This window comes from Neomonachus schauinslandi, chromosome 14 (genome assembly GCF_002201575.2).
Source record: "Neomonachus schauinslandi chromosome 14, ASM220157v2, whole genome shotgun sequence".
NCBI classification, from domain to species: Eukaryota; Metazoa; Chordata; class Mammalia; order Carnivora; family Phocidae; genus Neomonachus; species Neomonachus schauinslandi.
In genome coordinates this window covers 24308141-24325680 of record NC_058416.1, presented here as the reverse complement: position 1 = coordinate 24325680, position 17540 = coordinate 24308141, and the positions used below count along the sequence as shown (strand labels likewise).

Genomic DNA, 17540 nt, shown 5'->3' with positions numbered 1-17540 from the left:
CCGTTCTATTGTGTCAATCCATACCATCCATTCTCTGCCAAGAGAAGTACACATTCATCAACACAGCTACCTTCTAGCGTGTAGAATGGACACCAAAGTTTCTCTCCGCACGCTAAAGGTGGGCTAACTGCACATGCAATCCCAGCTCTGAGACCTCCCATGCTCCCTTGCAGCACACAGCTGTCCCCGGCACCTCCCCCAACCCTGGAACTGAACTAATACAACGAGTGCATCATCAGATTTACCTTACACTCTTCATCCAACAAGTCCAAGATGCCCAGCTTTGCTTCTATGAGGTCAATACAAGGTTGATTATCATAAAAATCAATCAAGGTCCAGGGGATCTGCTCCTTCATATATTCTTCTTGCTCTAGTTTGAATACATGCTACGGTAAGAAGCGAAAGGTCAAGGTCAGTGAACCGCAGGCACATCCCGACGTTCATCTCCCCTGAGCTTCAACCACATGAGCTTGGAGTCCCAGAGAAGGGTGTATACCCATCAGAAAAGGTTTGGGCACTAAGTCACAGTTGTGACTGCAGAAAAGGAGCTAGGTTAGGTGACCCCCATTTCCATGTGAGCCCTTCTCTAGAATACTCTAGTAATCAACTGGCTTGCAGTTCGGCAAATACCCCAGAAGCCCAGGATCAGGAGGCATGGGAGTCAAAACCAAGGGGAGGATCATTTACCCTCTCAACCCAGCTGCCCCATCCAGACTTCCTCCCGAGCAGCAGGGACTGCCTTCCCAAAGCTGGGGCACCACCAAGACACTAAGAGAAGGTTGGGGCGGAGCTAGCGCCCGCTGACACTGGATGGAAGAGAAGTGCCCCAGGCTGTTGCTCCCAGGGCAAGATGTATCCCCACCCCTACACCCCAGGTCCAGGAGCCGAGCCTACCGAGTTGAATTGCTGCTGCAGCTTCTCATTGGCATAGTTGATACAGAACTGCTCAAAGCTGTTGACCTCAAAGGTCTCAAACCTGCAGAATGGAAAGGGAGGACAAAGGGGCATTCGTCTTACCGAAGGAATCACTGGAACTTCCAACAAGGCCACTCTCATCTCCTCTCCGCCCCCATCCAGCTCCACCCTCAACTCCAGCACAGAAGTCCCTCACACAAGCCTGGGAGGGGGGCATTCTGCCCTGAGGGGGTGCCTTTTCCCAATTCACACAAAGGCCCCTCATGGGCTGGCAGTGTCCCCCCCAACCAACACAAATGCCTCGCTATTTAACCAATCCCCTATTATAGGACATTTTGGTTCTTTTCCGGATTTTTAGCTGCTATCAATGCTAGCAAATGTTGTATATACATCTTTGAATTCACGATTCTTTCTGTAGGATGCTATCATCCTAGCAGAATCACCATGTCAGAATATGGTTTCTTAAAAGGCAGAAGGAAATTAACTTCCAGAAAGGTGGAACTAATTCATGTTATCACCCCACACCCGCCCCAGCCTCCCAATGCACGCAAGTGTGTCTGGTTGTCCTAGTATTGGTTAAGGAGGTTTTGGTTTTTGAATTCATCTTCATGAAGTTCGAGTTTACACACAATTCGATGACCATCAGATGTGCAGCTTAGAAACTGGCAGGAGGTGGGGAGAACTGATTTGGGGGAAGGTGTACAAGACCCAAAGCAGGAAGTCAGGAAGGCAATTATTACTGCAGTAATGATCCCAGAAGACCCAATTGGGGCGTGACTTAAGCTGGTGGTGACAGTAATGAAAAAGGATTTAAAGACACTAAGGGAGGGAAAAATGAGAGGGCTTCAAGCGACCAATGGGGCACGGAGGCGAGATTCACTCCCACAACCGAACAGACGTGGTAAAGCTCGCCGAGCCAGAACAGTCTAGCAGGATCAGCGGCGTTAGCTACAAATGAATGGGGCCATTTTGTACACTGGGCAGAGTCATCAGGCCGAGGCAGTGGAGGGGCAGAAATGCAGGAGGAAGAGGCGGCTTCTCTTCATTCACACCACTGTTGGAATGAGCACCTACTGAGAGCTCAGCCCCCAGAAGCTTCAGGAACTCTCACTCACTCAGCGCCACAACAATGCCATTCTACAAGTGGAAGAGACTAAGGCATGGGGAGACTGAATAATCTGTTCCAAATGAGAGTCAGTATGCAGAAGAGCCAAAATGTGAACCAGACTGTGATTTCTGAGGGCCACATTCTTAAGAAAAATTTCATTAAGAAAAGGAGAAAAAGATCAGGGAAGGACAGTGGACAGGATACTTCCCAGGAGCAGGAGCATCAACAAGGCACCTGGGGGGGGGGGGGGGGGGGGGGCACAGGCTTCAACCTCCCCATAACCTTAAGTTTTACCCCTTCATTCTTCAGCATAGGCAAATGAATTTTCTCAATCTCATATAAAATTATGCCAGTCTTCCCCAATAGATTGTACTCCCTAATTACCACTCCTAGATAGAAATGTCGGCGCTGCGGGCTGGTGGTATTGGAGAGGCAGCACCCAATAGAGAATAAATGCATCAGCCAGCCAACAGGGCCATGTCGGTGCCCAGAAAACATCAGGCTTCTCCCACCTCTCGCGCCCACCTCCCCCGCCAAGGTATGAGACATGGAGAAGTGGAGAGTCATTTTGAGATCAAAGGAGTCAACTGTTTGGAGACGACCATATTAAAAAACAGCCTTTGGTCATACCCACATAGGAGAAATAATTGTAAGTTAATAAAAGAAGATCAAAGATGCAATGTCCAGGTAGGAGCTGCGCTCCAGGCCATGCAGGAGAGGGCACTGTGCCGGCTGTCCTGCTGCACTGGGGGCCCCCTCAGTCCAGGTGATGGCCCTAGACATGGAGTTTTGTCACTTAGAACCTCACTTCCTCCCCCACCCCCATCGCACCCCAACACAGGTTGCTGACACCAGCAAACCCCCAGAGGAAGCTTAATAAAACCTACAGGAAAGATAAAAGAGTCACCCTAGCAATTGGCCAGATAATAGCGATCGGGTGTTCGTGCAGGGCTTGGACTGAGCTCCACAGATAAAGGATTCGAGAATCTCCCACTTGTCATTTCTTAAAGGTTTATGTTGGTAGCACTCCACCAAGAACATTCTTATTAATTTGAGATGGCCTAAAATTAGCTCACAATTTCCCTATTTCTAAGATAGAATCTGGTAACAATTCCTCCGCCATCTAGTGTAATTACTGTCATGTCTGCTGAAGGGCCAGAGATGAATGAGGGATCTGGGGAGCTTGGACACTGTCTAAAAGATAACAGACCTCAGAAAGGCACAGCCAGGGAGATAGGGCAACTTCTCTACAATAGGATTATATCTGTAGTAATTCTTCCCATCACCAGAGATGATTTTTTAAAATAAACACAATGGATCAATTTATAGTTCACAACATTAAACTGTCACAAAGAAATTTATATACTAGAGGGAATTGGATTTCTCCTGTACAATCAATGTTGAGAATATTTAGACCAGAATCCTTGGGTGGGAGAAAGGCAAAACAGAGTAAGACTTGATGCTGAGACCCAAGGTCTGTATTCTTGGTGGTACAAACATCACTCCTACCTTCACTAGCCTCCTATCCCCGAAACGTCGAAGAGGATAGAATTTCCTTCTGGCTCTGCTCCAATTTCAGGCTGTGGTAAGGGCCACAGATGTCCCTAAAAATAAGGTAGTGTCTGCTGGAAAGTGAAACTGCAATAAAAGGAGGTCAACCAGGCCCTCTGAGTTAATTATTAACCTCCACAAACCTCTTGCTCCAGAGCAGAGGCCATGCGAGGCTTTTTTTTTTTTTTAAAGATTTTATTTATTTATTTGAGACAGAGAGAATGAGAGAGACAGAGAGCACATGAGAGGGGGGAGGGCCAGAGGGAGAAGCAGGCTCCCTGCCGAGCAGGGAGCCCGATGCGGGACTCGATCCCGGGACTCCAGGATCATGACCTGAGCCGAAGGCAGTCGCTTAACCAACTGAGCCACCCAGGCGCCCCCATGCGAGGCTTTTAAAGGCTGGGAAACAGCTCTTCCCCTGGAGCATGGCTCAAAGGAACCCAGCTTCTTAGCTCAGGCTCCTCTCTCTTACCAAGACCATGCTCCACCCTTCTACCAAAGGTCAAATGACAAAATATGGGTTGTGGGTTGGATATAGAGCGGGGGCTGCCAGGGAATGATTATTAAAAGTTGGACAAGTCCTGTCCAGGACTTTCCCTCCTGAAGCCCATGAAACCTCACAAGGGCACCCTGTGGTCTGTTCACGAGGCCAGCCCCTCTGATCTCTTTACTAAATAATCTGGGGATGCTGGCCATACCCCTGAACTCTGTTCTTACGCTTCTCTGTGCCTAGATGCTCCCACACAGGATTTGGTCTTCAGGTAGGGCACAGTACTAGGTGCTGCTCACATCCCAAGGCCAAGAACGGTTATTCTTCTGGAGGACCTAAGTCCCTTTACTTTGCAGTGTGCTCCAATTCCCTGCTCCTCTTTGTGCCAGGAACCCCGGTGTGGGACAGAAAAATGCCGACCATATGGAAATCCTCTCCCAGCCCATCAGTCGACTCTCTCAAGAACTGCAAGGGCTGCAAAACAGCTATCAGGAAGACCACAGGAACCCAGTATATGCAACCTCCCAAGGAACAGCGATTTGGTGCGTTATAGGACTTTAATGGTGGGTGAGCTCATAGGGGTGACAGCACAGACAGAGAGAACTGTGACTTTTATCTGAGCCTTAAGAATATGTATGGGTGTCTGGCTCCAGGCACACTCCCAAGAGCTATGTCAGAGAAATTCTGGAAGGTTGAGATGGACTTTAGGGCAATCTGAGTTACAAGGCTCTCCCAGGAGACTCAGATTCCAGGGCAAACCCAATGGCTTCAGGGATCTGCTAGATCTGACAATACTGGGGCCAGCCATGTATGTTTACACTGAAGATGACATGTCCAGGGATCTTCTCGGCTGCCCACACCTGGTCCACTGTTTATAGGCTGGAAGGAAAATGTCACTGACTTTTCCCCCTCCATTCACCACAAAACCTTTTCATACTGGTCAGAGAGGAGCTAGGTAGTCTTCTCTGAATAACTAAATTGGAACTATAAAATTAAGTCTATTTTGAAGATGGAGACCAAGAAAACAAAATATCCATTAAAATGAAGGCAAACAGTGGGCCTAAGAAATTTAAGATATATCATTAAAGGCAACTTAGGTATAGTAGGAAGTATTATATACAAAGACCTCTTACAACAACAAAAAGCAAACAACAAAAAATGGGCAAAGGACTTGAACATTTTTCCAAAGACGATATATGAATGGCCAAGACGCATATGAAAAATGATCAACATCACTAATTGTTGGAGAAATGCAAATCAAAACCACAAGGAGAGATTAACAAGTGTTGTCAAGGATGTGGAGAAATCAAAACCCTTGTGCACTATTGACAGGAATGCAAGGTGGTGCAGTCACTATGGGAAACAATCTGCAGGTTCCTCAAAAAGTTAAAAATAGAATTGCCATACAATCCAGCAATCTCACTTCCGGGTATATGTTGAAAAGAGATATTTGCGCACCCTTGTTCATTGTAGCATTGTTCACAACAGCTCAGAGGTAAAGGAAACCCAAACATCCATCAGCAGAAGAGTGGGTAAACAAAATGTGGTGTATACACACACTGGAGCATTATTCAGCTTTAAAAAAGGAAATTCTGTCACAGGCTGCAACACGGATGAGTCTTGAGGACCCTGCGCTAACAGAAGCCAGTCACAAAAAGATAAATGTTATAGGATTCCACTTACATAGGCATCTTAACGTAGTCCTAAGTCACAGAAACAGTGTTGAATGGTGGTTGCCAGGGGCTGGTGGGAGGGGAAAAATGGGAGCTGTTCAATGGGTATAAAGTTTGTTTTCCAACACGAAAGAGCTCTGGAGTTCTGTTGTGCAACAATGTGAATATACTTACCACCACTGAACTGTACCTTTAAAAATGGGTAAGATGGGGGGTGCCTGGTGGCTCAGTCAGTTAAGCGGCTGCCTTCAGCTCGGGTCGTGATCCCAGGGTCTTGGGATCAAGCCCCGTGTCAGGCTCCCTGCTCAGTGGAGAGTCTGCCCCTCCCCACCCCGCTCATTCGCTCTCTCCCTCTCTCAAATAAATAAATAAAATCTTTCCAAAAAATGGTTACAATGCTAAGTTTTATGTTAGGTGCTTTTCCAGCTACAGTTTTAAAAAATTATTTAAAAAAAACCCATATTGTTAAAAAGCACTGAGTAGAGATGGATGCTAGTTTAAAGTCAGGAAATACCACAAGAAACAGAAAATAATGTCAGAACTGAGGATAGAAAATCCTAGCAAACCCATTTCCTGCCTCCTGGGGCCCACCCTGCTCCTCTCCACCGCTCCCCCCTCACTGTTCCTCAGCATGAGGCGCGAATCTCCACCCTGCCTTCCTCCACGCGTCTCCTAGGCCAACCGTCCTCAGCAAGACCGGGCTGGCCCCAGCCAAAGCCCCTGCCACCCTGGCATGTCTAAGGCTCAAGGCAAAAACAAATAAATGCCTTTTTCCCTAAATTGAAGCCGTCTATTTCTTTTTGCCTCGAGGAGGGGAGAGGAATGAAGGATTCCAATTCCAATTCCTCAAGCCTAGAGAGGCAAGCACTGGTTAATGTAACATGAAAAGGAAAGCCCGGCCAAAAGTTGCCCAGCTCTGTCCTATTAATTTCCATCCCCCGCCTGGTAGGAAACACCCACAGGCAGCGGGCAGCGTTGCAGATCCTTACTGAAGGGAAAGAGATGGTCTCAGGTTGGCCACATTGCTCCGTGGGTGTTGCTTGCTTTGCACTTTTTGGAGCTGAGGCAGGGGAGCAAGTTGTAGGGAAACCATCCTTCTTGCCAAGACACCGGGTGTCAGGAAACGGTCAGGAGAACCTGGGGGCCTGGCCTCTGAGCAGCGGCTCACCACAGTTGCGCCATTTATCTGGGGGTTCACAGCTTTTTCTACTGTCCGAACCACCAGTAAGAACGCGTTAAGGGGGGTACCTACGGGTGATGCTGGTTCATGCACTGTTTTCTTATCTACAAGAAATGAGTCTTCACTCTGATTCTGTAGTGACATTTTCAACATTTACAGAAAATTCTGGAGTGGCTCACCCACCCTAGAGAACCCTTTTCAGTTGTTTCTAGAAGGAGCTTGACTAGTGAGCCAATAACTTCCTGAATGGGGGCTAGAGTTCATCTGGGGACAGTTATCCCAGTAATTACTAATTAGTGTCTACTTGCTGGGGAGGGGGTGGCAATCCCACTCTCATTTGCTAGCTTCACGCATTTGTAACCTGATTAAGAGGGAGATAATTCCTTATTCCTTTCTTCCTAATGAATGGGGTTGAATGTATTCAGAAGCACACCCCCACCATCCTTCCCATTCTTTCTAGCGTTCACACGCCGCTCTTTTTGCTCACAGATGACAAGAAAGAAGACAATCAAAGACTTTAGGTCATCCCAAGGGCATCTACGTGCACCATGTCTCCCCGTCCTAGGGCTGAGACACAATGAGACCGTGGGGAGATGGTCCCTCCCTCTCGCCCTCTCTACTGTTTGGTGGTCAGGGATTTGCGTAGAAAACTCAAAAAATAAAAAATAGTGCTGGAGTTTTCTGATGCCATGGAGGATGAATTCCTCCTTCAAACCACTTCCCATAGTTACATTCGGAATGAAGTGTAAAGACAGGAATCAGTTTGGAATTGGGGGGGGTCGGGTGGAGAAGACAAGTGGAAGAGTGTCAGGTGTGACACCCATCCCAAATAACGGAGGGATGGCCACATTAAAAAAAAAAAAAAAAAAATCCAGTGGCTTTCTGGAAGGCATCTGAGTCCATCGGAAAAGAGACAGACACCAGGACTGCAAAAGGGAGAGGACAGTAAATAGCTCAATGCAAGGGCAGCACAGACTTCCACCCAACGTTGTCATTTTCTTCCAGATGAAGAAATGATGTCACTGACCCAACGGAGCAGAAACAGTACCACCAAGGTCCAAGTGACCTGCTTGCCTGTGGTGAGGTTTTTGGTTTTAACCTCCTACGAGTTCATTACATACCCTCTGGCCAGCGCAAATTTTTACAGTAATTTCTCGGCAGACTCGAACTGCTGAGGAGCATGCTTACAGACATTCCGGGAAAGTCTCTGAGTGCTTTCTTGGCAACAGATGGCCCATATAGAGAGCCAGCTCGTCAACTCTGAGCCCACCCCGTATCTAACTTGCCATCTTGAACTCTGCCGAGAGGGTAGGAACATGGAACTACATTGAGCATATGCAGGAATATGGCATTAGATCTCTGCAAGAGGAGAGTGCATTGCTTTGCAAACAGGACCACTTTGGGGCACAGTGTGAAAAAGGAAATGAGCTCCTAAGAACGAACAAGGATTTAAAAAAGAGAAAATAAAACAGCATAGCATGTCTGAAGGAAGCACAAAGGGTAGGAAATGTCTCAAGTACGCCAGTCCGTGGCCCTACAGCGGGACTCTGCTCTCACCGGACAGCTGTTGGATGTCCCAGAGGAAGCCACAGCCGCTCCAAGAGGAGGGGGGATGCACAGGTCAGGAGACAGGGTTCTCCGGCCTCCCACCTCACCACGGGCCCAATCAACTCAAGCCACAGACAAGCCTTCTCTGAAATCAGTTTCTCCCCTCTGTGCAGTCACAGGACTTGAGAACAGACTCAACAATGAAAAAGTAAACAGCAAATAGAAGCACAAAATCCAGCTTGCACGAGCCCAGCTGGTGTCTCCAGACCCAGCAGCGCGACACGCCAGCAAGGAGCAAAGCCTTTCACTGCGGATGCCCGGGAAGGGATGACCATCTCTGTGACGCACGGCACCATAAGAGGTGAGCAGTGGAAGCACGGAAGTCACGACGTTTTCACATGCTGTTCACAACACTGAGCCGGCCTATTCGTCTTCCCAGATCAGAAATACAGTAAATTAGATCCTTGCCTGGGTACAGTCAGGGAATCGGGTCAAATGCTGTAGCCGGAGTTTCTCTGGGTCTTACTTCAGAAGGGAACACTAAAGGTCAGGTTTTTTGGGGGAACCCAATTTCCTGAAAATACTCATGACACAGAGAATAACGGAATTACAGACAGTGAGGAGGTAGGTTCCCAGGGTATGGGCTGGCCTATGCTCTCCACAGAGAAACGGGAGGGGCTGAGCACAAAGCAGGCACTCAGCGGCCAAGAGGAGAAATGCCCCGTACCCGGTTGCTCGGATAAAACCCTGAAGCACCCTGAGGAAGACACATCCTCCTGTTCCCCGCTCTCGGGTGATGCTCCACTGCTGGTTCACCAGCTATGAGGTTTCCCTTCCACACTTTGCTTTTTCCTACCATCACAACAGTGCTCCCGTTCCCAAAGGTGCTGCCCCCACCTCCCGTATTTTACTCCCTCCCTTTAAAAGATCCAGTTCAAACCCCACCTTCCACACAAAGCTTTCCCTGATGGTGCCAACGAGCATGCCCTCTCCTGACTTGATACTCATCCCACACTGAGTGTCCAAACCCTCAAGTGGACTCTGCTATTTCTTCTGTTGCCTCGTTGTATTATGTAGCTCATGTATGGGCCTTAGTTCTTCAGCAGGCCTTTGTGACACCAGAAATCAAGGTTCCTTCTTCCATGTCCTCCACACCCTGCAACACGGTTTGATTTGAAACCCGACAGTGAACGAGAGCAGCAGAGATGTAACTAGAACAGCCTATCTTTGCATGGGGACGTGGCCGCTTCTAGGACGTTCTCTTTGCTCTAGTCTCAACATAAGGCAAGTTCTCAGCTCATCAGCCCACCAAGCAGCTGTTTCCACTACAGCAGCCCTGTTCTTACAACTCTGCACTTCCGTGGGTCTGAATTTCTATTTTAAGACAGAAGCCATAACCTTCTGTGATATAAAGACCCAGGAGGATTCAATCTATTATTGGCTTAAAGAAGGCAAGACACTGATCATAAAAGATGTGCAAAGGAGGCTGCAAACCAGGACATATAATTTCAAAGAACTCTAGAAGGATCTGGGAAGAACCTGAGAGAGACTGTGGCTCAGCGCTTCACTTCAAGCTATCGAAACAAAACACCAGAAAGAGGCTGTGATCTGTGGAGCGTCATCCAGCGAGCTGGGGCCAACGTGAGTTGCACCACCTGTCTCCTGACGCCTAGTCACGTAGACTTTCCACTGAGCCATGTTGCCTCTCCCTGAAAAAGATGCTGTTATAAATAAGTCCTTGCTGTTAGGCTGGAATTCTGAAAGGAAGAGAAGCCTCAAGAATGACCACACACAAGTCTTAGAGTGCTGGGCAAAATCATGGTATTATAATAACCATCGTGATAGGGAATACAGTGAATGAGGTCAGATGGTAGATTTGAATAGAACAGCTGAGACACAAAGCCTGAAATTGCGTTCAGAGCAGCTTCCGGTCCAATGTTGGGCAAGACCCTTCCCTCTCTGGGCCTGTTTCCCAGTTGTGAAGAAGGGTGTGTACGGGGCTTCTCCATGGAGGAGCTACTGGGGTTTTGGAACTCTTCTTTGGAACTGTCCTCCATGTTTTCGGACACCTAGCATCCCAAACCTCAGGCCACTAGGTGCCAGTAGAGACCCCAGGCACTGTGACAACAAAAAATGTTCCCACATGTCACATCCCTGGTTGAGAATCGGGAAGCCTGGGGAGCTTCTCCAAGGCCCGCTGCCAACTCTGAAATGCTAGCAGGAAGACACACCTGGGGCTCAGATGGGTAAGCGTCTGCCTTTGGCTCAGGTCAGGATCCCAGGGTCCTGGGATCGAGCTCTGCATCGGGCTCCCTGCTCAGTGGGGGAGTCTGCTTCTCCCTCTCCCACCCCTCCCCCCTCCCCCGGCTCACGCTCTCTCTCACTCTCTTTCTCAAGTAAATAAATAAAATCTTAAAAAAAAAAAAAAAAAAAAAAAAAAGGAAGACCCAACCATCAGGTGGAGTGAAAGGGAGTGAAAGGCGGTCGGGCACGGGCCTACCCGTAGATGTCCAGGACGCCGATGAAGGAGTGCTGCTTGAGGTGTGTGTGCAGGGCCTTGTTGATGTGCTCCACGATCCAGCCGAACAGCTGGGCGTAGATGTGCTTGGCGAGGGCGCTGCGTGCGTTGAGCACCTGCTGCAGGGACATGCTCTTCACATAGGTCTCGGAGGTAGTGACCAGCTTGCGGTGGCAGAGCCAGTGCTCCATCTGACTGTGTTCTACCCCTAGCAGTTGGCAGAAGTTGGTCAGGTGCTCATCCTGGGGCTGGAAGAGACACGGGGGATGGTTTCAGGAGGGGGGCGGAGGGCAAGCCCGCCACCGTGCCCTCTCCGCCCCGGGGCACAACGAGCCCACCCAGCACCACAGACCCAGGCTATCCCTAGCCGCGGTGCTGGGCAGGCTCACGCACTCTCACACCAAGTGGAGGGACAAGCGAGCCCCCCAAGAGTGTTGCTCCAACTGACCCTTACACCAAATGATCAGGGCTTTAAGAAACAATAGCTTTCTCAACTTTCCCTCTGCCCTCCTCCACTTCCGGCCAAGTCACAGGCTAGGGAGAACTCCTTGAGTGAAGGGAGCAGAATGAGAATTGATGACTTGGGGATGGATAAATCCATTAAGATAAGGAGCCAGAAGGCAGCAGTAATCGTACAGAGCCGCAGACGCAGGATCACGGTAAATGTGCAGTTTCCTTCTGCGGAGTCCCACATGCAGGGCTGAGCCCACAGCCCAGAAGGAAGTCCTCACGTGCAAGCATCACCCTTGACCGGCAGCACCCGGCCTAAGAGCTGTATGCTCTGAAATGAATGCACAGCTGAACCAATGGGACAGCCTTCCCCACACTGACATGCACTGTTCTAAGCCCACTTTCCTGCACCTTAGCCTCAGTGATATTAAGTAACACATACTTGGTGTTCTACTCTTAAAGCTCTTGCTGCCTGGGGAAAGAAGCCAATCAACGTGGAAATCGAGGACAAACGGCAAGAATACAGAACAAACTCTGACCCGAGAAGAGCCATTTGGAACACTGCAACTGGTAACACCACCCTTTTAGAGCTAGAGGGAAAACTAGGAATTCCTCCTCCTGAAAACCCTTCTCTATAGAGGTAAGCAGTGCCTTCCGCCCAGCGTACACAGCTGCCTCCAATCTTGACCCTCATTTACCCAAAGTACCTATCATACCACCTGGTCTTCCGGTCCTGATAAGCGCATCACCCACAGGTCTTAATTTCACCCACATGTGTAAGTCAGATACTCCTTTTCACTCAGGGCACCCCACAAAAAAAGCCCATTGTTCGCTCCCTTGTCTAAATCCACCCCGCCCCCCGGGGAAAGCTGATTACCCAGCCACGAGCCTGCTGGATTGCTTATTAACTCTCAGGCAGAAAGGGAATTCTTCAGAACATGATGTGCTACCTTCTATAATGGCCCTAAATTGCCTTTGCTGTGGGACTCATTTTCTGATGAGGCTGCCTTGTAGGATTTAAATGAGAGTTTAAGTGTTCAATGAAAATTAATGCAGAGAACTGTACCATTTCCCCCCTTAACACCATTTCCCCCCCAGCCTTTTTTTTTTTCCTTTCTTCTACAGATATTTAAAATCCATCTACCCAAAGCAAACACAATTACAAAATAGAATGTCAGAGTAGGAAAGAACCTCCCAGGAAGGCCAGTGTTCTTCCAAAATGTGGTCTGTGGAACAACAGTTACAAAGCACGTTAATGGGCTTTACCTAACCAACAGGGGCCAAGGGACGGCACCAGGTTAGAAGCAGCTGAGCTGGGCTGTTAACAGATCCTGAAAGCACCAAGAGACATTTTATGCAGCATTCCCTGAACTCAATTGACCAAATAACCCTTTTTTTTTTTTTAAAGATTTATTTATTTATTTATTTGAGACGGAGAGAATGAGAGACAGAGAGCATGAGAGGGAGGAGGGTCAGAGGGAGAAGCAGACTCCCTGCCGAGCAGGGAGCCCGATGCAGGACTCGATCCCGGGACTCCAGGATCACGACCTGAGCCGAAGGCAGTCGCTTAACCAACTGAGCCACCCAGGCGCCCCGAACCCTTTTTTTTTAATTGTTTGTTTGATGTAGTGTTCCATAATTCACTGTTAGCGTATAACACCCAGTGCTCCATTCAGTATGTGCCCTCTTTAATACCCAACACCAGGCTAACCCATCCCCCCATCCCCCTCCCCTCTAGAACCCTGTTTGTTTCTCAGAGCCCATAGTCTCTTAGCTTAAGAAATTGCCTAGGGCTAAGGTTCCCAGGAAAATTCTTTGGGAATCATCATTCTAACCCTATTCCTTTTGTTTTTCAGATGAAGAGAATGAGGGGGAGGGAGGCACCCCTGACTGTGGCCCAGAGCTCCTAATCCAGCTGGGGAAGAGAGTCAGCCTGGGCTGGGTGGGGAGGAGGAGGCCCTCATCTTCTCAGCACGTGGGGCTGCCTCGGCTACTTGTCCTGACCGACAGAAAATTTCTCTCTGCAGCAGCCCAGCCCGAACCTGCCGACCTCCTCGCCCCAAGAGAAAGCCATACGTAGCAGTGTTAAATGCCTGGGGACTGCTTGGCACGCAACAGGTGCAGGGGCGGCAAAAGTCCAACTTCTTAATCTGACCTACTTCCAAGAAATTCTTAATTGCTCAGCATAGCGTTGCAGCTGGATTCCCTGACCTGTAGATAGCCTGCTAGCAGCCAACACGGCCGCTCGAGTCCTGCCCCCTGGAGCCCTGCCCCCCCCCCCCCCCGGTGAACGCAACCGAGACAGAACCACAAGTTCTGGAAGGGTTTGATAATCACCTCAGGACAGGTTCCCGGCTGCTGCAGGGGGATGTGGCTCGCCCCTCTATTACTCTCTTCTGACTATTGATGAAAGGTGCTAACTGCGACTGATTTAACATCATGCAATTACATTTAAGCTTAATTAAATGATGCTAAATCCATTCAAAATCGCCAGTATCACAGGTAGATTAGAGTCTATGGGCCCATATTGCCAAATTCAAGAAACAAATTGCCTCTGGTGTCCAAGTGATTGCACGCTGCTGCCTCTCCAAGGTAACTCTGGCAGTCATGAACACCGTTTCATGCTTTAATTAAAAATCAAAACTACCGAGCAGAAGGCATACCGCGTATGGACAGACAGCCTTTCCAGCAGGAGGCCCACCCTCTGTACCAAAGGAATAAACCAAAATCCATTTGAGAGAGACTTTCACTAGCAACCACTTAGTGAAGCGCTTCCTGCGCACACAGTGTGCGCCCAGCACCAGGCTAGGCACCTGCTGGGGGACATCAACCCGGGGAAACCGCCCTGGCTGGGGCCCGATGGGGCCCTTAACTGTCATTATGGTCTCTCTGGGCCTTCATTTGCCCCAAACCTGTGAAGTAACAGGGATGCCTGCAAGGTCCGCTCTGCCTCCAACAAGGCTGAGTCAAGAATGCAATCACGTGAGCCCTGGGCTAAGGTAGGTAATATCAGTGCCCACTCCACAGATGAGGAAGCAGACTCGGAAAGGTTAGCTATCTGGACGCCTGCGAGGCTCAGTCAGTTAAGTGTCTGCCTTCGGCTCAGGTCATGATCCCAGGGTCCTGGGAGATATCCCACCCTCAAGACCATTTCTCTTTCAGGGAAAATATATGGGGCAAGGGCCAGGGTCCTCTCTCTACAGGCAGGACCAGTTTCAACTTCTGATAACCCCTAACTCCAGGCAAACAGCAGGAGGTTCATAAATATTTGTTCGATTGAAAAAGCATTCAGTTGTGAGTGGCATGGACACAGGCCCACATTCATATCCTATAGGATTGGCTTCTGTCTTTTCCCAGAATCGGGGTTTCTAAATTCTAAGTCATTGGGAACAAGAATCATCGTTCGTACCTCCCCAGGACTTACTTAGAGTCCAGGTGAGAACATCAGGTTGGACGTAGCCGGACACAAAGAGCAGAGAGCACATCCCAGCTGCTGTCTATAGGACCACACATCTCCAAGATCTCTCACATCTACCCACTTAGACACTCCTTACCTAGCACATATCTGGTTCTACATTGGGCACTGGGAAAATAACAGTCACTGTGAGCATTTATGGAGTAATTCACAATTTGCAATACTTCCACACAGATGTCTCAATATTCTGCATCATACTGTCAAAATCTTGCCAAGCGGGGTCATCTTTTGGCTACCCAATTACACTGTAAGCTCCTTGCAGACAGTCACCAAAAATGGTGTCCAGCGCTTCATCTCCTTGTTGTATGGACCTCAGTTGGGAGCTCAGAAGATATTCATGGATTGAGAACACTCTGTAGAATTCCATGGACCTCAGGGTACTTGGAAAAGCAATCCATAAGAAAAAGAATGTATTTAATAGCCACTAAATTCCCTGCCCTTGGTGATAGAAATTTGATGGCAGCTGATCTGAAAAGGACGTGTTCTTATAAAAAATTATCAGCAAGAGAACAGAAACCATTACTGTTAAGAATAAATAACCTATGTGTGTCCTCTGAGTGTAAAGACACATTTCAGTTGTATCAAACTCTAAGAGCTGAATAAATTGTGTGTGTTTTATCTTGGGTGCTGGTGTGCGACTTACTGATACACTACAGGAATCACCATCACGCTCAGCCTGAATCTCCACGTTTCCGAGGTGCAGGATAGAAGCAATTATCTTAAAAATGCTTATCTGATGGGACTCTCTCACTCCTGGGGGGAAAAAAAAAGAATGACACTCAGCATCCATGGTAGGATAGAAAGGACATTTTACCCTTTTTTAAAGGACTTTTAAAAAAAAGTTTGATTTTTCCTTTCTGGGCCAATGACTCCTAAAACGATCCAGGCTCCTCACCAAGTAATTACCACTGCATAGTAACAGCTCAGAGGGCAAAGGGGCTCCCCAGACTAAAAGGGAAATATCCTCACTCTGATTGTCCTGATCAAACCAGATGGCTTATGCTACCATTTTAACTTCTCCAAGAGCAAAGGAGAGACAGCAATCATGCAGACTCATTTTAAATTCATTTCAACCAAATACTTTATGGATGTTTTTATGAGTTTAATAAGAATGGTCATTTATCTGCAGCCATCTCTCTCTGAACACAATAACCAGCAAACATCTGTGTCCCACATCCAAAGTGCCAACTGGGGAGGAAGAGGAGGAGGTTCCGGGAGCACTGCTGGCGGAGATGGACAGCCAGCTGGCTCTCGGCCAGGGCGGAACGGGGCCACGCCCCACACTCCCACGCAGGGACCGCCACGCCCGACCTTGAACTGCTGTGGGAGCGAGCACCTACTGCCACAATGACTTGAGCACATAAATCATCAAAGACACGGATCATCTTGTACAGTTGATATTTAGCTTTAAGACATCATCATTTCTTTCTGAATTGCAAGAGATTAGACCTACAGAAAAAGGCTACAGAGTAATAGGACACCAGTCACCCTACCACTCAGTTTAAGAAATAATGCAGTGGTCCCCCATCTTTCCCTCCAGCTGCAGTTATTTTTAAAGGCAATAATTTACAGTCTTAAAAAAAAAAAAAAAAAGTCTGACACCTGTATAACTGGGAGATAAGGATGGACTATACTGGGATTAAAAACTATCCACAAAGTGGACAACCCAAGCGTGAACTAGACAAATTAACTCTAGAGTTTGCTAATGACAGAGGACTACTACTGCGTAGGCTTCATAGGAGCTGGGATTTACTTTTTAAATTTAAGTTTTAAAATATACAAAGAAATAGCAATATAATGAATCCCTGTTCTTGCTTTGGCAGATAGGTGCTCAGAAACCCAAATAATGGAACTGCACTGATGACGGTTACATAGACTGCAAATGTGTACAGAAATGCACGAGCCGTTCAAATACCTGGTTTTGTTTAATCTAATTAAAAAAACAAACAGCTGGAGGCCAAAAAGTTTAGTGTAACTGAATAAGACAGAAAAAAGGAAGACCGGTTCAAGTCAGAGGTTGATACCCCCAGACAAGACAGGGGGCTTGGTGGTGGTATCCCCGTGTGGGGAGTAAAGTACTGGGCTTTCGATCAGAGCTCAGTGGGTCCTGCTCTCAAATAGGTCCTACTAGTCAGGAAGTGGGTTTTGGACCATCCCAGGAGGGACAGATCACTTTTCTCTCTCCTTCACTTTTTCTTGGGAACAAATGCTTTGTCCATTTCCAAAGCCTTCACCACACTGTCATGGTAGGAATTGAAGTAGTAGACCCTGAATGACTACTGAATCCTAACAATAGTTAGGATGGCTGCACTATACTGGCCAGAAAGCCCCTTCTTTATACACTATCCTAATAAGCAGTACCTCGCTATGACAAGCAAAAAACCAAAAATCAAACAATAAAACCGAAGGAGCAGAGCAGGGGTTGGCAACCTATGGCCCATAGCCCACGGCGTATTTTTATGAATAAAGTTTTATTAGAAGAGTCATGCCCATTCATTTACGTTCTGTCTATGGCTACTTTCACACAACAGTGGCAAAGTGGAGTAGCTGCTTCAAAAGAGCGCATGGCTCAAAGAGCCCCATTTATTTAGAATCTTTCCTTTAAGAAAAAGTGGGAGTAAAAAAGCGGATG

General features: G+C 48.0%; 1 protein-coding gene across 1 annotated transcript in view; it reads right to left on the bottom strand.

The window, feature by feature from the left end:
* MYO5B (myosin VB) overlaps nt 1–17540 on the bottom strand; it is a 335388-nt gene that overhangs the window by 110347 nt on the left and 207501 nt on the right. Inside the window, exons 10-13 of the mRNA XM_044920870.1 lie at nt 15552–15661; nt 10966–11231; nt 895–976; nt 246–386 (exon numbers count right to left, since the gene is read on the bottom strand). Of these exons, the coding sequence (XP_044776805.1) occupies nt 246–386; nt 895–976; nt 10966–11231; nt 15552–15661 (599 nt within the window). The remainder of the gene's footprint in view (nt 1–245; nt 387–894; nt 977–10965; nt 11232–15551; nt 15662–17540) is intronic.